Here is a 19,398-nt window from a genome sequence, read left to right as displayed (position 1 = left end):
GATTCCAAGATTTCCCTAAACCTGGTCAACTAGAAGCCGCAGGGTATCAGATGATGCCTCTTGTCCTCCTAATTTAAAGTACATGGAGGTAACCGTCAATACTTGACTGGTCATCCCGCCTCATCCAGATAGCAAAGTATTTTAATTTTAAGGGGAAATGTTCACATGTTTAGAAGACTGTGTCACCCAGGCATTCCTTTAGCAATTTCCTCAAGGGTGAAACTAGTCCACGTCCTCAGAAACTGTGTCCTGAACGACCAGATCACTCACAGTCACACACACGCTCACACACGCACGCACGCGGGCCCTGATCGGCTCTGTGCAATGTCCTTGCATGTGCGCCGCGTGTGCCCCTCTCCGGTGCACAAGGCCATGCGGCCATGCACGGGCCGATTGCATGAAAGGAGCCGGTAGAGGAGAGCCCCGCTATTGCTGTGAGACTGACTGCCGGTGGCAGCCAGCGAGAAGGAACCTGCTAGCACCGACACTCCTGCTCCCCACCAACTGCAGTGCAGACTCCTCTCCCGCTTCCTCCCTCCAGCCCTTGGCGTCGTCGCAGCCCCTGCGGCAAAGACAACTCTGATAAAAAAAAAAAAAAAAAGCCGAGAGCAAAAAGCCCTGACCCCCCCCCCACCCCCACCCCCTTGCCCGCAGGCCCGGGGCCCGGGTGGCAGCAGCGCGCGCCTGCACGCCGAGCGCCGAGCCGCGGCCCCGGCCGGGTGGCGCGCGCCGACGGAGCGCGGGAGGTGAGGGACCGCGTCCCCGCGGGTGGGCGCCGCGCCTGGCCCGCCGCCGCCGCCGCCGCCGCCGCCGCCGCCGCCGCCGCACCCGCGGCACCATGACCGCTGCGAGCACTGGGGTTACAGGTTGGTCACGGCCGCCCGAGGCGCCGGGCGCGCGCCGGTGGCCCTCGCCGGGCGGGGCCGGGTGGGCGGGGGGCGAAGGCCCGGAGCTGGGGGGGAAGGGGAGAAAAGGCGCCCCAGCCTCTTCGGGGAGGGGGTGCGGGCGGCCGTGAGGCGCCTCCCTGCCCCTGCGGGGGGATGCGCCTTCCCCTCCCCGCCTGAGCTCCGGTGGGCGCGGGGAGCCAGGGCCGCCAGATCCAGGCCTGCCCCGCCAGGCTCCCCAGGGGCAGGTGGCGCGGGCCGCGGCAGTCGCGGCCCACGGCGGCCCCTCGGCACCTGAGGGCGAGCGCGCCGTGGGGTGAAGGGGACAACCCAGCTCCAGCAGGTTAACGAAAGGGGCCGGGGCCTTGCCCACCCCACCCTGCTCCCTGCTCCTGCGGCTTGCTGGGAGCTTCAGAATCCTCATTTTATTAATTGGTCCTGTTGAGCAGCTGTCCTTAGGGTGGCCACAGGGTCCTGCCTAAGCAACAGCGTTTTGTCCCTTAGTCCTTAAGAGACTGGCTGGAATCTTAAGAGGGCCCCAGAATCCTGAACAAGGAAGGGGCTGCCCCTCTGACTCGGAATTTTCCTCTTTAAGGATGGTTGATAACTCTGAATTCAGGTCTTTATACATTCTTGAAGCATCATAGGATAAATTATCAAGGACTTGTATTCGTACACGTGCAGGTTCAGGCCTCCTAAGGTTGTAGTCTTAATCTCGTGTTTGTGTATCCATCAGATAGGCCAGATTTCCCTGCTGGTGGGTACCAGTGATTGACTGTGCTGTATATGGAGGCCAAGGTCGGAGGAGAAGACCTTTAATAGGGATAGGAAATTAGCAGGAGGCTATTCTTTTACAGTTTATGCTTCACATTTTTATAGCTACGACTGTGATTTGATTCGATATTAAGTAGGAAAGGACAGGGTGGTCTATGACAGTTATTCCCCAGGCTGGTATATGGCAACAGTGGCTTTTTACATTCAAAGATTAAGTTTCAGGGCACCTGGGTGGCTCAGCGGGTTAAGCGTCCAACTTCCGCTCAGGTCATGATCTCACAGTTCACGAGTTCCAGCCCTGAATGGGGCTCTGTGCTGACAGCTCAGAGCCTGGAGCCTGCTTGGGATTCTGTGTCTCCTTTCTCTCTCTGCCCCTCCCCCACTCATACTCTGTCTCTCTCTTTCTCAAAAGTGAATAAACATTAAAAAGAAAATTTTTTAAAAAGATTGTTTCAACTGTTCTAAATAAGAATCATGGCTTCTCAAACCTCTCCAACAAAAATCGACTTCCTAATTGATTGGGTTTTATTCTGTGGGCCTTTCTAGGTTTGGATTTTTATTCTTCTGTGGTATATTTTCACCCAGCTATTGCTAAGGCCAGATAAAGTGAAGGAAAAATCAGGCTTGAGAGGAAAATTAAAAAGTGAACAGGCTCATTGGACCCCTTTTCTGTTCATAGAAGATGTGACATCTTGGCAGAAGAGATGTGGGGTCCCTAATAAGGACAGTGCTAGAACCTGTATAAAAACTGAAGATGAGGGGCTCATGGATGGCTCAGTCGGTTAAGTGTTCAACTTTGCTTCGGGTCATGATCTCACGGCTTATGGGTTCCAGCCCCGCAGCATTGGGGTCTGCGCTGACAGCTCAGAACCTAGAACCTGCTTCAGATTCTGTGTCTCCCTCTCTCTCTGCCCCTCCCCCGCTTCCTCTCTCTCTCTCTCTCTCTCTCTCTCTCTCTCTCTCTCTCTGTCTCTCTCTCTCTCTCTCTCAAGAATAAATAAACATTAAAAAAAACGAAGATGAGTCAGGTCATGTGAAATGGTGGTAATGCAGTTATAACTTTAGATATGGCTTGCAAGGTATTCAAGAGAGGAAAAATACTTTTAAAAGAAAAAAGAAGTACTCAAAATTGTATAATTTCTTTGCAGTTTAGAGACAAAAGTTTGAGTGGCATTTTCTTATTTGCTTATGGCCTTTCTTTGAAATGTGTTCCATTTGTGTCTCTTTCCAGCATACATTTTGTGTGTGTGTGTGTGTGTGTGTGTGTGTGTGTGTGTGTGTACATACCTGGGCATGCATGTACATATTTGTTTTTATCCTTTATCAGTGATGCTGGGATAATTTCAGAATTTTCATACTATATAAATTATCTCAGGGGAAGAGTCACAAGTGGATTTCCAGTTTGTGAAGAAAAAAAAACACATTTCCCCACAACATTATATCCTACTTATAAGCCGAGCGGTCAGCCAGGAGCAGGGAGTTCAGTGAGGAACCCTAAAATCTGTCAGGAAAGGCAACCATGTAATCAAGTGGACAGATAGGGAGATGTCCTATTTGCTAGTTTGGGTTTGGAAACTATGAGCCAGAGCTTAAAAAAATGATGAATTGTCTCCCAAAACTGGTAACAACATTTTTTTTAAAGCTTTATTTATTTTGAGAGAGAGAGAGAGAGAGGTGGGGGAGGGGGGCGGTCAGAGGGAGAGAGAGAGAATCCCAAGCAGGCTCTGCACTGTCAGGGCAGAGCTCAATGCAGGGCTCAAACTCAGGAGCTGGGAGGTCACGACCCAAGCTGAAATTAAGGGTGAGAAGCTTAACCGACTCAGCCCCCCCGGGGACCCCAACGCCCCAACGACTCTTTAAAGGTTAACTATGCATGTTATATGATTTTATCTTCTTCAAAGACCAATGCAAGAAGCCTTTATACCTTCAAAAGTCTTTGTGTCATTAAACATTTTTAAATTTATCCTTTGAATTTTAAGGTAATCAGACATGATGGAAATGACAGACATGGGAGACAAAAGAGAATAAGCATCCACAGTGTAACAAATGAACACAAGTGATTATAATATCTATGTACTTGTTATGTCTTTTTATCTATTTTATCTATTATCTATGCCTTTTTAAAACTACATGACTTTGTGTAGTGGAATAAGGGCATTGTATAATTTTTATACTGGCTTTTCCACTTAATATTCAGCACAAGCATTTTTTTCACTCTATACACTTTCTTACTAAAAAAATTCTAACTAGCTGTATAAGACTATGCCCCATGAATATAGCCTCACTTCTATGGCCATACCTCTGTCATTGGAAGTTTGTTATTTCCAGTTTTCATCATTATAGTGTCCTGGTAGGTAGGGTATAGGGATTTATTTTTATTGATGTCTTTTATTCATAATAAGTTCCAAACAATGATATTCCTGGATTATCAAAGGTATTTGATAATCAAAATTAAATGGATTATCAAAGTTATTATGGAGATACATAATATATATTATGGATATACTGTATATGTATCTTCAAGTTGTTTTCCTAGAGGTATAAATTTGGATAAGATGTTTAATATGCTATCTGCAGTAAGTCTGCCTTGTTTTTAGTATTTGTGGATCATTTACCCTCTTTTTACAGGAATTAAAGAAGATAAAACAATATCTTGGATATATGACCTTTTCACTATGTAGAGTTGATCTTTAACATTCATCTATTTTTTTATTATGTTTATTTATTTTAAGAGAGAGAGGCAGAATTCAAGCGGGGGAGGGGCAGAGAGAGAGGGAGACACACAATCTGAAGCAGACTCCAGGCTCTGAGCTGTTAGCACAGAGCCCGACGCAGGACTCAAACCCACAAACCATGAGATCATGACCTGAGCCAAAGTCAGATGCTTAACTAAGCTACCCAGGCACCCCTTTAACAAATTCATCTAAAATCAAGATAATAAAATACACTTGTTAGTGTAAAACCAAAATAATAATGTTACAGTAGTGGTAAGTTGGGGTGGGGTGGGAAATAGTAAGTAAATGCAAGGTCTTTTATGAATGATGATGTTTGAGCTCAGGAGTCTAATTCTGGTTTTTACTTCCTACTCAAACTTGAAAAGAATGATCAAAGGACTTTATATAGTGAGAAACCTGTACCCCACAGGCACAGGGAGGGGAAGGCAGTGGGGTGTGGACTCCGAGGCATTTCTAGTAGTTTTGGCACAGACGGAATTGGACAGATGGAACGGATGGGCAAAACTAAGGTTCAGGCTGCAGTTCCCTTGCAACTTGTACAAAAAAACCAGGAACAGACCTCCAGGCAGAACTCCTTCATTGGAAGGGGTGAAGTCTAAAGTTGACTTCTGAAGCAGTTTCTCCATGAGACCCCGGGACAGGCACAGCCATACCAGCTGGAATGTGCTCCAAGGACAGGGACTTACCCCTGGGTGCAGAGAGGGGCACAGGACTGGGGCTTCCATGGAGAGAGTCAGGAGGTGAGAAGACCAAAGATCGGCACACCGTGGCCAAAGGGAGAGTGTCTGCAGAGACTGAGAGTGGGACTTCTCTCCAATTATGCAAAGGAAAGAGAGGAGAGACTTTGTTTGGACCAGGGTGATTTGTCTGGAAGGCAGCCAACTCACACACACAAAAGAGTGCTCTTCCTGACGGGGAGATCAGAGCAAGGGAGCAGAAGCCTCCTTCGAAGTGAAATGTGATCCCTATTTTCTTTTAGATGAAAACATATAATCCAAATATGCAGAGGGAGGTGGCTTATAATGGACCAGGAAATATTAACAGAAAGTAGCTAATGTCTTATAGCCCAGTGAACACTTTGCATCTGAAAAATTGTAAAGGGAAAAGTATCCCATCAGTATCATGATCAAGTTAAAAAATGTTTCTGGGTGGGCAAGATGGGTAAAGGGGGTCAAAAGTGTAAACTTGCAGTTATAAAACAAACAAGTCATGGATGTAATAATGCATGGCATGATGATGCCTGTTAATTATACTGTGTTGTATATTTGAAAGTTGCTAAGAAAGTAGATCTTAAAAGTTCTCATCACAGGACAAACATCGTGAAGAGCTATGGTGATGGATATTAACCAGACTTATAGTGGTGTTCGTAAAGAAAAGAAAAGAAAAGAAAAGAAAAGAAAAGAAAAGAAAGGAAAAGAGAAAAAAATGTTTATCTGTCTACAAAGGGAACATTTTGACTGCCTTTAACTGCCTTCATATACAAAATTAAATATCAGCAAGCAGTAAAATACTATTCTGAAAATGTGTAATTCTGCAAAATACCAGAAAGCAATTCTTGCATGATACTGATGTTGGAAACAAAATGAAATAGAAAAAAAGATAAGGAAATCCATATTAGGCAAGTCAAAGAAAAGGTGAAGTATGTAAATAATAGAACAGCTGTTTGAAACATGATTGAGAAAAAAGTGGACCTTAAAGAAATGAAAGTTACTATCTTTAATAAAGTTATCATTACGAGCCTTCTAGCAATGCCAGCTATCACAGCAATATAATATTTTTAGCCAAAAGTAGTTTTGTGTGTCTATTTTAGGAGACATGGTCCACAGATTCAGTAATTTCTCAAAGGATTCCGCAAACTACAGTGAGATAGCATTGCATGTCTAGGAAGTAAAGGAAACAACACAACAGAACCAGAGAGGGCAAGAAAGAGCATGATATTTAAGATCATGCATGAATTCATTATAAAATGGGAAAGCTTTAGACATGATAGAAAAAAGCTAAGAGCCATCACATTCCAGTGTTTAAGGCATATTAATAATAGCCATCCACACGTGATGCCAAGAGCTGAGGAATGAGGTCAGGAAGAAGGAAAAAAATAAAAATGGGGGTCAGTGAAGGAAGATGTTGGAGAAATTGGGTGTGCAGTCTTGAGAATGAGTAACTGGAATCAGATTTTCATCATGGAAGCAGAGAAGTGGGTAGTTGATTTATCAACAGAACAAAGGCTAACAGATCCTGGTGTTCAAACCAGCAGAAGGAAAGAGAGGGCATAGTGGAAAATAAATCCAGGACTTCAAGCTCGGGTGATGGTGGGTGTTTTTGTTCATATTTGGTATGCCTAGACTAAACGACTAATGATTTCTTCATCTTTCAGGCAACGGTATCTATAGATGAAACCATTTGCCATTTGCTTCATTATTTTCTCTCTCTGTTCTCTGTTGTCATTATGAAATCCATAGGTTTCACAGATCATTTCTGGAGTAGAGGAAGGAATTTTAAAAGTTACTTACTATTTCTAAAAAGGACATATTATGGAAGCCTATATGAGACAAGATACATATATGTTATCAGGCAAGATACAAGTCGGTGATAGCTTAAGAAACCAATAAATATATATTATAAAAGTGGAGATTTTAAAAATCCTGGATGATGTAAAACTGGAGTGAGAATCTCTCAAGTATGGAAACTTCCTTAACTATTCCTCCCAGGAGCTAAAACACAGAGATTAAAGTGAATATTGTGAATAAGGGCTTTAAATTTTTAGAAATAGAGCTTGTTGGGTTTGGAAACCCCTTTCCTTGAATTATTATTTCCATTTCCCTCAGTTTGATATATCAATACTTTATGGAGAAAAAAATATTAAACTCTGGGGAACCTCAAAACAATTTTCTCCTTTTTATTAAGTAAAAATTAAAGCAATATTAAAAAATAATTAGTGGAACTACACGATTTGTTTTTGCTTTATTCACTTCAAGAAATGAATAGCCATTTTCAAGGTATATTCTAGACTGAAAAGTTATAGTAGAAAACCCAAGTAAGAGATTTCTTAGTTACTTTTTCATAAGACAAAAACCAAAATCTTATTCTTGTATATAAAGTATATTCCATTTAGTTCTTTTTTTTTTAGTAAATTCTGAAGTTCTCTGAGGAAGACTTAAGAATAGAATATACTGCATGTACATACACTTATAAATCAGATTTCTATTTTGTCTCAGATTCTGTTTTGTCTCAGTTGTTTATAACTAGTCTCTCGTATTCCCCCCACCCTTCCAAAAACCAGTCTTGACTGTGAAGTATAAACTCTGGAGTTGTTAAAATGCTCTTCTGAGCATCTATATCAGTGACCTCATCACTAATTGGGACCACTTCTGGGAGAGTGTGTTAGAATTGCCTGGGGAGGGTTTTTTTAAATACAGCTTCCAATACTCCATCCCAGAAGGTTCTGACTTAGTATGTTTGACTTGAAGGATGCCTGGGGTTGAGAATGTTTAAGAATCTCCCTGGGGGGGGACGCCTGGGTAGCTCAGCTAGTTAAGCATCTGACTTTGGCACAGGTCATGATCTCACAGTTTGTGGGTTCTAGCCCAATGTCTGGCTCTGTGAGGTCAGCTCAGAGCCTGGAGCCTGCTTCAGATGCTGTGTCTCCCCCTCTCTCTGCCCCTCTGCTCACATTCTGTCTTTCTCTCTCTCTATCTCAAAAATAAATAAAACATCTAAAATTTAAAAAAAAATATCTCCCTGGATGATGCAAAGATTCAGTAGTCATTAGAAACTACTATTTGGAAACTTTTCACCTTCTTTGTCCCAACTTTATGGATCCCTATTACAAAATTAAATGATCACAGAAAAAGAAATAAGTAACTCCTTTTGAATTTCCATCCCATTTAAGGACCGTATGCTAAAGTTTTGCCAACCACTATTTTAAATCATCCATCTTCTTTGTCCTTTGCAGATTCATTACAAGATTAAGCAACCACAATAAAAATAGATAATCTTCTTTTCTGATTTTTCATAATGTTTAAATGAGAGTAGCAGTTTATCAAGATAAAATGCCTGTCACTGAACTCTTGGGAGATGAACACCCCTGGAGGCTCTGCTGTGTGTGGAGAGAGGGAGGACCTTTTCAGGCTATTAAGATTAAGAAAGGTAACATTCTTACAAAATCACACCATCCACCTCTGGTGATTTTTATCTCTGACATTCTTTTCTTAAAATGTCCTTACACCTGCACCGTACCCGGAATAAGTCACAAAATTATAAATGTATATCCTTCCCAAACTCAGAGTGAATGGCAGGGGCTTGTTCAAAGGATCGATTGGATTTTCAGACTAGGGGATAGAGAGAGGCTGATTGCCCTAATTTGTAATCGATACAATGATTAAGTGGCACAAATACAGCCCAGTGCCCTCTCCTGTTGATGGGCCAGTTTGGTTTGGGAAGCAGGGTATAACAACAAAGGAGTGTTAAAGCCATCCTAGTCTATCCTGGATTCCTTTCCAAATCCAGTGATTTTTCAAATCAGAGAAAATTCGGTTTTCACAATTAAAACTGAAACAAAACAGAATTCTTAGTGAAGTGAGGACAGTTTTGAGGCATTTGTAGAAGGAACCAGAAAAAAATAATATGTGGTTTTCCTTCGGGATTTGGGACGTAGAATCAGTCTAAAGAGCGGGGACCATTTTCTGTTTTTGATCAGTGTTGCTGACAAAAGGGGCAGAGAAAGGAGGAGCTGGCCTTGGGGGTGGCCCTTTGAGATGTCTGGCTTCCTCTGCTTGGTGGTCCGCCTTGGGTGGCCCCTGTAGTCAGCCGAGACTGGACTATACATGTAACAGTCTGTTTTTGCATCATTGCATCCTGATTCAGCAAGGGCCAAGATGTAGATGAAAAGAAAAGTGCGTTTGGAGAGAGAGTCAGATCTTGCTGCTGTGATCCCAGGGGTCAACATTTCAATGATGTCTTAGTTTTCCTGCTAAAATGATGTGTTCTGCTGATCGCTGAGGCAGACATAAGACTCAGGCTGCTTCTTTTTTTTTTTTAAACATTTATTTATTTATTTACTTATTTATTTAGAGAGCTTGAGCATGGTAGGGTCAGAGGGAGAAGGAGAGAGAGAATCCCAGGGATTGGGGCTCAGTCTCACAACCATGAGATCATGACCTGAGCCAAAATCAAGAGACCGATGCTTAACTGACTGAACCCCCTGGCACCCCCTTTCTTTAAAGTTTATTAAGTTCCAGGCTGCTTTGAGAGAGAAAACAACACAGCCACCTGTGTTTTCTGCAAGCAATTAGAGGGAAAGAGGCATCTGGCCCATAAAAATTCATGAGCAAAGGGGACTGATGACAGGCTTGCTTGAGAGTAGCTAGGAAGGACTTGCAATGCAGCACTAGGGGCAGTCATGCGTGAATTGGGTTTACTCCTTAGACATGGGAGAGGCAAGATTTGGAGAATCTCTGTCCCTGATACCTGGGAAAGAAGAGTCTAGTCACCAAGCTTCGGAATGGTTAGACTGAAAGACATAGACAACTGAATATCATGGGGGCAAAGATCAGGAAGTGACCTTAGGCAGGGCACTTACCATCTCTCAATGTCAGTTTCACCTATAAAATAGGAGTAACAACACCTGCCAAACTGGGGCATGGCAAGAAGGAGGTGAGGTCATCCGTGCAAAGCTCTTAGCTTCACACATCATAAACTCTCAGCAAATGTTAGGTGTCATTTGTGTAAGCTTCACAACTAATTATTTTCATATTTTATTTGTTTTAAAGACATCACAAATGAATTTTATCACTGTTGCAAAACACTTGAAGTTTGCAAAAGTTCTTGAAGTTCAGACTTCCTGGATTCTACAGTTGTTTCCAACTCTTGTGGATTTGGACAAGAGACTTGTAATCTGTAAAATGGGGATAATACTAAAAACAACTTCAGAGACATGTAAAGGCCTTGGCATAGAGCCTGGCACAGAGCCAACTTTCCATAGATGTTTGCTTTCCTCTTTCAAGTGTGTGTTGGAGGAGAAAGAATATATAATGCTTAAGCTTTATTCTTTTCTAAAATTATGTAACAGTAGTTTATGGACCATCACCCTACCATAAGAATTGATAAAATGCAAAAAAAAAAAAAAAAAGAGCAGCTTCAAGAGTGTGATAATAGATTTTTTATCATTGGAAGTTTCTTGGGATGTAATGGATTGCAAAATGTAGATGGAGAAGTCCTGTCTGCAAACTCCACAATGTGTAGTCATTCTCTTAGAATGTTCAGAAGGTAGCCGGCCCACCTCTCGGCATGGCCCAGTGCATTATTTATTATTGGGATATTTTAGATTAAACAGCTACCGCTTGCTAACCTCTGATTGATAGCTTCCATTTAGTTCGGATTTTCCTTGACTGAAGAACAGCCATTCCAAAATAAAATCACAACCTTGACCATGTTCCAAGCTGTGGATTTTGAGAATGGCAGAAGGACTTCTTTCAATAAACCCTTTCTTCCTGCCCTGGTATATTCTGTGCAGAAAGCATACCCTCTTTTGCCCAGGTGTCATCAGTGGGATCTATTTTCTAAGTTCACATTCTCTGCATATTCAGTCAAGAATTTATGAAACTAAAACAGACTCTGGGAAATTAAGAAATCTGTCATCTGTAGGAAATTGAGACGGCCGTCTCTACTATAAGATGTTAAGATTATCAGGTGAGAGTTAGTAAATGCTTTTCTTTCCTTTTTTTTTTCAAAATTGTAGAGAAAAGGTAATAAAAACATAATAGAACATTTCTAGAATTCACCCTCGAGGAAAAAGACTGGATAATGAATGACGACTTCAGAAACCGTAAAGTGACATTTAGATAGATTCTATAAGACATTTGATGGTTTCTTTCCAGAAAAAAAAATTTTTTAAAAAGACACATTTTTAAAAACATGTGGCAGGAATAACCATAAAATGAATCATATAAACAAATAAATTCAATTTTAAGAAATGAGAAATGTCTGCACTATTTTCACAAAAAATAATCGATGCCAAGAGTTTATAATCAGGTTGTCTGATTAGACTATGTTGAAAAGTAGGGTTTTTTTTTTAATTAACTCTAAGTTGTAGCATAGTTAATTTTAATTTTCTTAATGTTTATTTTTGGGAGAGAGAGAGAGACAGCATGCAAGCAGGGGAGGGGCAGAGAGAGAGGGAGACACAGAATCCGAAGCAGTCTGCAGGTTCTGAGCGATCAACACAGAGCCCGATGCGGGGCTCGAACCCACAAACCGTGAGATCATGACCTGAACCAATGTCGTATGTTCAACCAACTGATCCACCCAGGCTCCCCCATAGTTAATTTTAATAGTGCTGTAAACCATATTGTCTTGGTTCATATCCTGACTCATCTCTGTGCCTAAACTCCCTCATCTGTGAAAAGGTCCTTATAAGAATGGAATGACATGATACATGACATGCTTAGGACAAAGCCTGCCACATGACAAGGCCTCAGTAAACGTTGTTGGAAGGAGTCTGTTTTTACATGGCAGTTGACCGATTTTGAGAGGGAGTCAACTAATGAGCTCACAGTTTTACCCTGGCAACTTCCTTATCTTCCAAAGCATTCATCATGCTTCCTGATGAATTTCTACAGGGGTGTGTGTGTGTGTGTGTGTGTGTGTGTGTGTGTGTGTGTGTTTGAGGATTGTTACCCTTTTTATAAAGCACTCAGACTGGGGAATATATATTCAGTTCCGTATCAAATTCTGTCTGTAATGCTTTTCCTTAAGCAGTTTTGATTATTAAGATCAAAGACAGTTATTGAGCACCACTAAGAAGGAGATGCTGGGTGGTGGAGTACAGGTGGGGAAGTGCTGTGTGCCAGGCTGTAGAGGCTGCAGGAAGTGAGCTCACGGAAGCAGCTGTGCGTTGCCGAGACAGCACAGGACACCAGTCCTTGGTGCCTGTAGCAAAGAACTGAGGTGATCTGGGCTTGCAGAACCGGGAAGGAGTGTCAGGCACTCAGGATGGAGTAAGAGGACCGTCAGCTGAAGAGGAGGTTCAGTTATCAAGGGCTCTGAGGCTCCACCGTATCCTGGAAATAGAAGGAAGGATGAGGGGGCAGGGGAGCATGAGGCAGGGCAGAAAGATTTTGGATCACAGGTAATAGACAAAAATAGTGGGTTTCCCCCCCTAATTTACAAGGAAGACATAAAATATGTGATGCTATATTCATTTGTTCTTTTTTTTTTTAAGTTTATTTATTATTTGAGAGAGCGAGCGTGTGCGCCTGCCCACAAGCAGGGGAGGGGCAGAGAGAAGGAGAGACAGAATCCCAAGCAGGCTCTGCACCATCAGCACAGAGCCCCATTCAGGACTCGAACTCAGAGACCTGAGCTGAGATCGAGTCGGGCACTTAACTAACTGCGCGAACCGGGCGCCCCAATATATTCATTTGTTCTGAATGGACATATCGTCTATTGGGAAAGAAATTTGGCCAGCCAAAATGGGCAGTCTGACTTTACAAAGACAATGACGTTTGGCAGTTCCAGCATCAGGAATAAACATCACCTTTGTCTTCAAACTGTTATTGTGATGTGCTGAAGTACAATGGAAGATTTAAATGTGCATATGGAAAGATGCAGCAAACTTGTTCAAATACGGATATCAGTGGTTGTTTTGGGTTCTGTGGCCATTTAAAAAAAATAACAACACCAAAAAAAGAGGGAGAAATAGGAATACTTGAATTAAGAATTAAGATTGTATTGCTCAAAAAAATTGATAACACCAAATTAAGTTGTCTCCCAAAATACATGTTGATACCTTTCTCACCTACATTGATACTTAATCTAGAAAGATGTGCTTTTACCTGTTTACCTGGCAGGGGCTCGCACATATGAGGATGTAAATGAGGTTAGGAGACAAGAGAGACATGGAAAGGCAGATGTTTGAAGGTGGTGTTTATTTACAGTTAGGATTTTCTGTGCATGCATATTTATTGACAGAGAAAGATGTTCACAAGATACTGCAAATTAAAAAAACACAGCTGGTTACAAGGCAGTGTTTAATCAGCCATTTAAAAAAATACATGCATGGGAAAATATATATGGAAAAGAAAACAGCAGAGATACAATCCATATGCCATTGGAGAGTAAGTGTCCCAGCTAAAAGAAGTGTCATGAGGAGAGGGAGTGTATTTGACTATTGCTCTGTTTTGCCCAGGGGCTGGCACAATGCGTCCACTCAGCAGCTACTTTGCAAAAACAATTGAGTGCAATTCCTGATGGTTTTCACTTTGTCTCTCATTTTGTTTGTATTTTTTTCTAATTATCCTGCAACAAGGCTGCATTGTTTGTGTAATGAAAGTAGAATAAAAATAAAATGTGTTTCTTTTCCTTTAACTTAAGATGTAGGTATGTGAGGTCTAGGCAGGGACCAGTAGTCAGATGTCCTGACTTGTCAACTGAATCTCGTTAGCACAGATCCAGGTGCATGTTGGGAGTCAACTGTTCAACAAATATCCCTTGCCCAGGGAGGTAGTGTGGAGCCAGCAATAAGGTAGTGAAAACATAAGAGTATCATTAGGTGGAGGTTGAAGAATCAGTATGCACTGGTGACATGCTCTCATTTAATTAAACGTGTCATCTGTGTCAGGAGCATGGGGCATTGGGATTCTAGGAGGAAAGAGACCAAGTGTGCTTTGTTAGTGCTAAATTCACATCACCTAACACAATGGTTGGGATAAAAAAAATTTTAATGTTTATTTATTTTTGAGACAGAGAGAGAGAGAGAGAGAGAGCAGGGGAGTGACAGAGAGAGAGGGAGACCCAGAATCCAAAGCAGGCTCTAGGCTCTGAGCTGTCAGCACAGAGCCCGATGCAGGGCTTGAACTCCTGAACCAGGAGATCATGACCTGAGCCAAAGTTGGACACTTAACCGACTGAGCCACCCAGGCACTCCTGGATAATTTTTTTTAAATATATGCAAGCATGAACGAATGAGAAGCTTCTGCTAGCAATGAAGGCTGATTTTCCAAAGACATAACACTAAAACGTGGGGTAAGAAGTCTGAGAGATATCATTGAACATTTTATTTTCTTCATTTCCTTTTAAAAACCCTGCATGAGTTGAGTTAGGGAATACGAAGGATTGATGTGGGATTGACAATAGATCACTAAGAGAACCCAGCTGGAACAAAGGAGCTGAGATCACTGACAAAGATTGGAGGTTGGAGGATGGGGATGGGAGTGATGAGACGCTTGGCCAATTCAAGTGGAGCCTGTGGATGTGAGCATGACCAGAAGTGCAGGTAAAGCTCAGTGGAACTAAGCGTCCTTACAACCTACAGTTCGTTAAGGCAGGCAGTCCGTAAGCTCTGAACGCCTTTGCTGTTCCCTGCACGAGCCACAGTGCCTGATATCATGGTGAATGTGCAGTCTTTTCTGTGTGAATGAGTGAATGAATGGATGGATGAATGAGAAATAAGGGGATAGGCTGAGGTTTTCTGGGTTACAGGAGAGACCGTTAAGTGTGTTGGGAAGTTGGTTTCTATTATAAAGAACGGGACATAATAGAAAGGCTGAAAAGCTGATGTCGGTGGTAGTCCAGACCTGAAGCCCACGGCCAAGCAAGGACTCTAGTAATGGGGCAAATGTGAAGGAGGCCATGTGCACCAGAATGGAGAATCTGTGTAGTCCTTCTGCACATACGAGGACCCGAAGAGCTCGGAGTAGGAAGATCTGGGAATTGAGAAGAAAGAGTGAAACACGAGCATGTGGGACTGGTATGGACCTGTCCCGGTGATTTTTAAGTGGTGACGGTGTTGGTATGGCCTGTGTCTGGCCTGCAAAGCAGCAGAGTAGATCCAGGACTCAGGATCCAGACACCAACAGATAGTGATGGAAACTCTAAGAACAGATGCTCATTTAAGGGGTTAAGTACAGAGGACAGACACAGGGGACGACAGGTGAAGGACATACTGTAAACCGTCATTTAGAATATGGAAGATTCAAAAGAGTTTAATGCAAGCCCAAGAGAGTTACAAGGAGAAGAATTGAACCATAGTGTTGCAAGCACTTTGCAGTTAAAAGAAAACTGGATATATCAATTGCAGTTTGGTCAAGAGAGAGCTGCAATGTCCTAAGCAAAATGTATGCCAATAAAAGTATAATGTTCATATTACAGAATACAAAACTGGATTTTAACCATTTAAAAGAGAGCAATGAACCCAAATATGTTTTCTCCCTGAATTGCCGTTAGTTGTTTCCAAGTGAAAGATTTATCAACGAACATATTGTAACTGTGCAGCCTTCTCCTGCTATTGAACTATTTAAATACCAACCACTTTTAATAAGGGCAGAACAGCTACCAGAAGCCTTGCCTTTTAAATTTAGTGCACTGCCTTATGAAGGACACTTCTTTAAACAGAAAAAAAAAAGCATTATAAATACATAATAGTGATAAGGCTAAGATACACAGAAACGATTTCCTATCAAAATAATCAGCTTACCTGGGATACTTAAACATACCTGCTGGTCTTTATCGGTAGAGTAATGGGTTTGCTGTACTTGGTTATATTGTTTCAGCATGAATGGATATGTAAAATCATAATTGCTGTGCAGAAACAAAAATTTTTATAATCAATTGCCTCAAATTAATTTTGGACTCTTCACATGTTTGTAACGTTAATTCGTTTTACTACTTGCGTGCTTTACCTAATATTTAATATTGTTAAATTAGCCAAAACCTCAGTGATGCAGGACCTAGTTGTTGAGTTCTAAATGTATTTGTGGATTAACCAGGTTCTATGAGAGTTTGAACAGATGGTTTTCTTGGGCCCTGTTCAATTTGGTGGCATTTTTGCAGTAGGTAAAGTTTGGGACAAAGTGTATGACAACTAATATCATTCATTATAGGTGCACGGTTTTGATGGGCCAAATGTAACCAGCATAGAGATTAAAAAATAAATAGTCTTGGATGTCTAGTTCTTTAGAAAAAGAAATCCATAATGAAAAAATCAGCTTTGCTTCAGATGGGATATTTATAATAAAAGGTGCATGAAATTCATATACGAAAGTATCACATTTATACATCAAAAGTTTTTCATACTGTAACTTATGGTCAGATCATAAGAGCAATAAATGGCCATTCATAAATCTCCACTGACTCAGTGAAAAAGGTATTATGATTAGTGGCTAGGTCTATAAAATTTTCTTGTATCGTCTTCAAACAACTTTGTAAAACCACTCTTTATTTCCTTTGTGTTGTGTAATCTTGAAGGATTTCTTAAAGATTCAGTATCCTGTTTTTGGGTACATAGGAGCCTGTCATTCAAGAAGCATCCCCAATTGAGGCCACCAGATGTTTGCCTCCATAGTAAATCAGACAGCAAGCATAATTTGAATATTCTGCATATATTTACATATCGATGTCAAGAGTCCCTAACTCCAATTATGTAAAATAAAATTAATTAGTGCAGCCTACTGCAAAGCCCATATTCAAATCCAATATTCAGGGCAAGACAGCCTGGAAATACCTAGCACATCTTAAAGCCAATTAGCTTGATTTCTTCTGGGAATCCAAGGGCTGGGCAGACACACCTACCTGGTGCATCCAGGAGAGCATGGGCATATAAGGAGGTACCCAGACACAGAGAATCAAAGTCAAAGCTGATTTGTCCTGAGCTGCTGTGGTTTGTTCTCTTTCCCAATGAAAATCGCCATGGCGTATATTTACAGAGACTGCAGACACATTTCTTGTTATTCTCATGCTCCCCCGAGAATTGAGTGGCCCTCGTCCCTTTAGTTAGAGTTCGTCATCTGGCAGATAGGAGAGCCAGTGCCCCTTCCTGGTGTTAAAACTACTGTGTTTTCCTGACTCAACATTTCCATGGCTGTTCGCCGCCTGGACCTTTTCCCTCTCTTACCTGCCTTTCAAAATCCTGATCAGTTCTCAGCATCAGTTCGGACCACGACAAGCACTTAGGCTTTGTAGTCAGACGAGCATCTTTTACATTTCAAGTTTGCTTGGATGGGGCCTCAGTCAAATTATTAACCGCCCTGAGGCTGGCATTTCTCATGCTTGCATGAAAAGACAAATGCTTCCTTTCTATTGTCAGTTGTAAAGATGAAGTAAAAGATTATTGCTAAGTGTGCAAAACATAGTATATATCCAAAAAATGTTAGCTTTGCCTCTTCCTTTAAGACTCAGTCCAGGTGTTGGGACACCTGGGTGGCTCAGTGGGTTAAGCATACAACTTCGGCTCAGGTCATGCTCTCACAGTTGGTGAGTTTGAGCCCCATGGAGGGCTCTCTGCTGTCAGTACGGAGCCTGCTTCGGATCCTCGGTCTTCCTCTCTCTCTGCCCCTCCCAGCTCTCTCTCTCTCTCTTTCTCTCTCTCTCTCTCTCTCTCTCTCTCTCTCAAAAATAAACTTAAAAAAAAAGGATTCAGTCTAGGTGTTAATCAAATGAGAAGTCTGTGGACTCAGAGTAACCAGGCACCGCCTGCCTTTGTGTCTCTTCTCAGATTATATTGTACTTGTTTGCTGTTCGTGTCCTGAGAGCCTGGCATAGAATAGGCCCTCCTTCAATGGCTGCTGGATTGTAGAAAGGGATAGCCAATGGCTAGAAGGAGGTGATACATATAGCAAGATGTGGATGCCTTGGAACTGTGGCGATTGAAGAGGCAAGCGGGCATCTCCTCTCAGTCTTCAGTGTGATTTGGATTTACTTCAAGATAACTGGAAGGATTGATGCAGTCACAGTCTTCGTAAAAGACAGAAAAAATTAGAGTAGGTTCTGTCCAAGTCTCTCTGCCCCACATCCTCTGTGTCAAGGACAGCTGGGAACTCAGTTTGGAACTACCATTGGAGATAGATGTTTGTGAATGTCACATTCAATTAACCTGGGGGGAAATCCTGGGAAAGATCTGAATATTTCATCTGGATTGGTCACCTGTGCTCTAGCACAGACTGCCTTTAAGTGGGGACAGCTCTGGATATATGAACATAGACCTCAAAAAAGTTCCTACTAATGCGTGTATCCTAAAGGGCAAAGCTAATCTACCCCAGTTCACCTAGACTAGTGCTCTCTAAACTGGCATGCAAATTGTTTATGAAGTGCACAGGATGATCTGTCGTGTTGAGAGAGAAGAAAAAATTCAAACTTGGATTGATGTTTTATCTCATGTTTTTAAAATTTCTTTTTCTTTTTGCATGTGCTTATCATACACAATATAATCGATCCTGTGTATAATTAATGTATGCATATGATTACACGGGGGACTCTGCTTTGGAAGTGATCGCGGTCAAGATGGTTTAGGTGACTAACATAACTGTCTCTCTTCTTCCAGACTGCAGTTTTGTACTTGCTCACGAGAGCTAACTCCAGCATGCTCAAAAGGAAGCAGAGCTCCAGGGTGGAGGCCCAGCCAGTTGCTGACTTTGGTCCGGATGAATCTCTGTCAGACAACGCTGACATACTCTGGATTAACAAGCCAGTAAGTTTCTTTTTTGAAGAATGGAGAAGCACATGCTGATTGAAAAGGAAATTTGATTCATATAATTCAAAAATCATGTACCTTTGGCTTTGAAATGACTGTTTGAGCTGTAGTAGAATATGGATGAGTCTCAGAGTCTGGAAGTTGAGAACAATTCAGACGGAATAAAGAGGTGCCGCTGCGAGTTATTCACATAGGAAGGTCTTCTGGGTGGCCTGCTCCCGCCTCTCCCCGCTCCGTCATGCTGTCCTCAGCGTAGCGATAATGCCACTTCTCAGTCCGATCCAAAGCCGGAGCCCCAGATGAGTAATCTGTTCTGTCAGACTCCCTTTACTCATGGTTCTCAGTGTGCATGAATCTGTGAGGGGATAATCAAATGTTTGGAATTAAAAGTTGTCTTCTGAGTTACAAGTTTTGAGTAGAAGTAAAGGTTAATGAGATAGTGCATAGTGCCTCTGAAGAATTTTGTCACCTTTTTTGCCTAATTAAGGTGATGAAAACTTGAGGGGAACATTTGGTACAATGTCACTGGACTAGATAGTGTAGC

General features: G+C 42.1%; 1 protein-coding gene across 5 annotated transcripts in view; it reads left to right on the top strand.

Moving 5' to 3' along the window:
• The first annotated feature begins 711 nt into the window (after positions 1-711).
• The window catches only part of NALCN (sodium leak channel, non-selective), a 316,716-nt gene continuing 298,029 nt past the window's right edge, over positions 712-19,398 (top strand). For 3 of the 5 annotated variants that reach the window (XM_053217644.1, XM_053217633.1, XM_027065180.2), the window contains exons 1-2: positions 712-866; positions 18,705-18,851. In XM_053217644.1, coding sequence (XP_053073619.1) covers positions 18,744-18,851 — 108 coding nt within the window. In that variant the 5' untranslated portion in view covers positions 712-866; positions 18,705-18,743. Of the gene's footprint in view, positions 867-17,879; positions 18,145-18,704; positions 18,852-19,398 lie in introns of all 5 variants that reach the window. The other 2 variants (XM_053217628.1, XM_053217663.1) reach the window with 2 other exon arrangements.

The sequence above is a fragment of the Acinonyx jubatus genome, chromosome A1, assembly GCF_027475565.1.
Source record: "Acinonyx jubatus isolate Ajub_Pintada_27869175 chromosome A1, VMU_Ajub_asm_v1.0, whole genome shotgun sequence".
Lineage (NCBI taxonomy): Eukaryota > Metazoa > Chordata > Mammalia > Carnivora > Felidae > Acinonyx > Acinonyx jubatus.
Note: the sequence above shows the minus strand (reverse complement) of the source record. Positions and strands in the feature narration are given on the sequence as shown.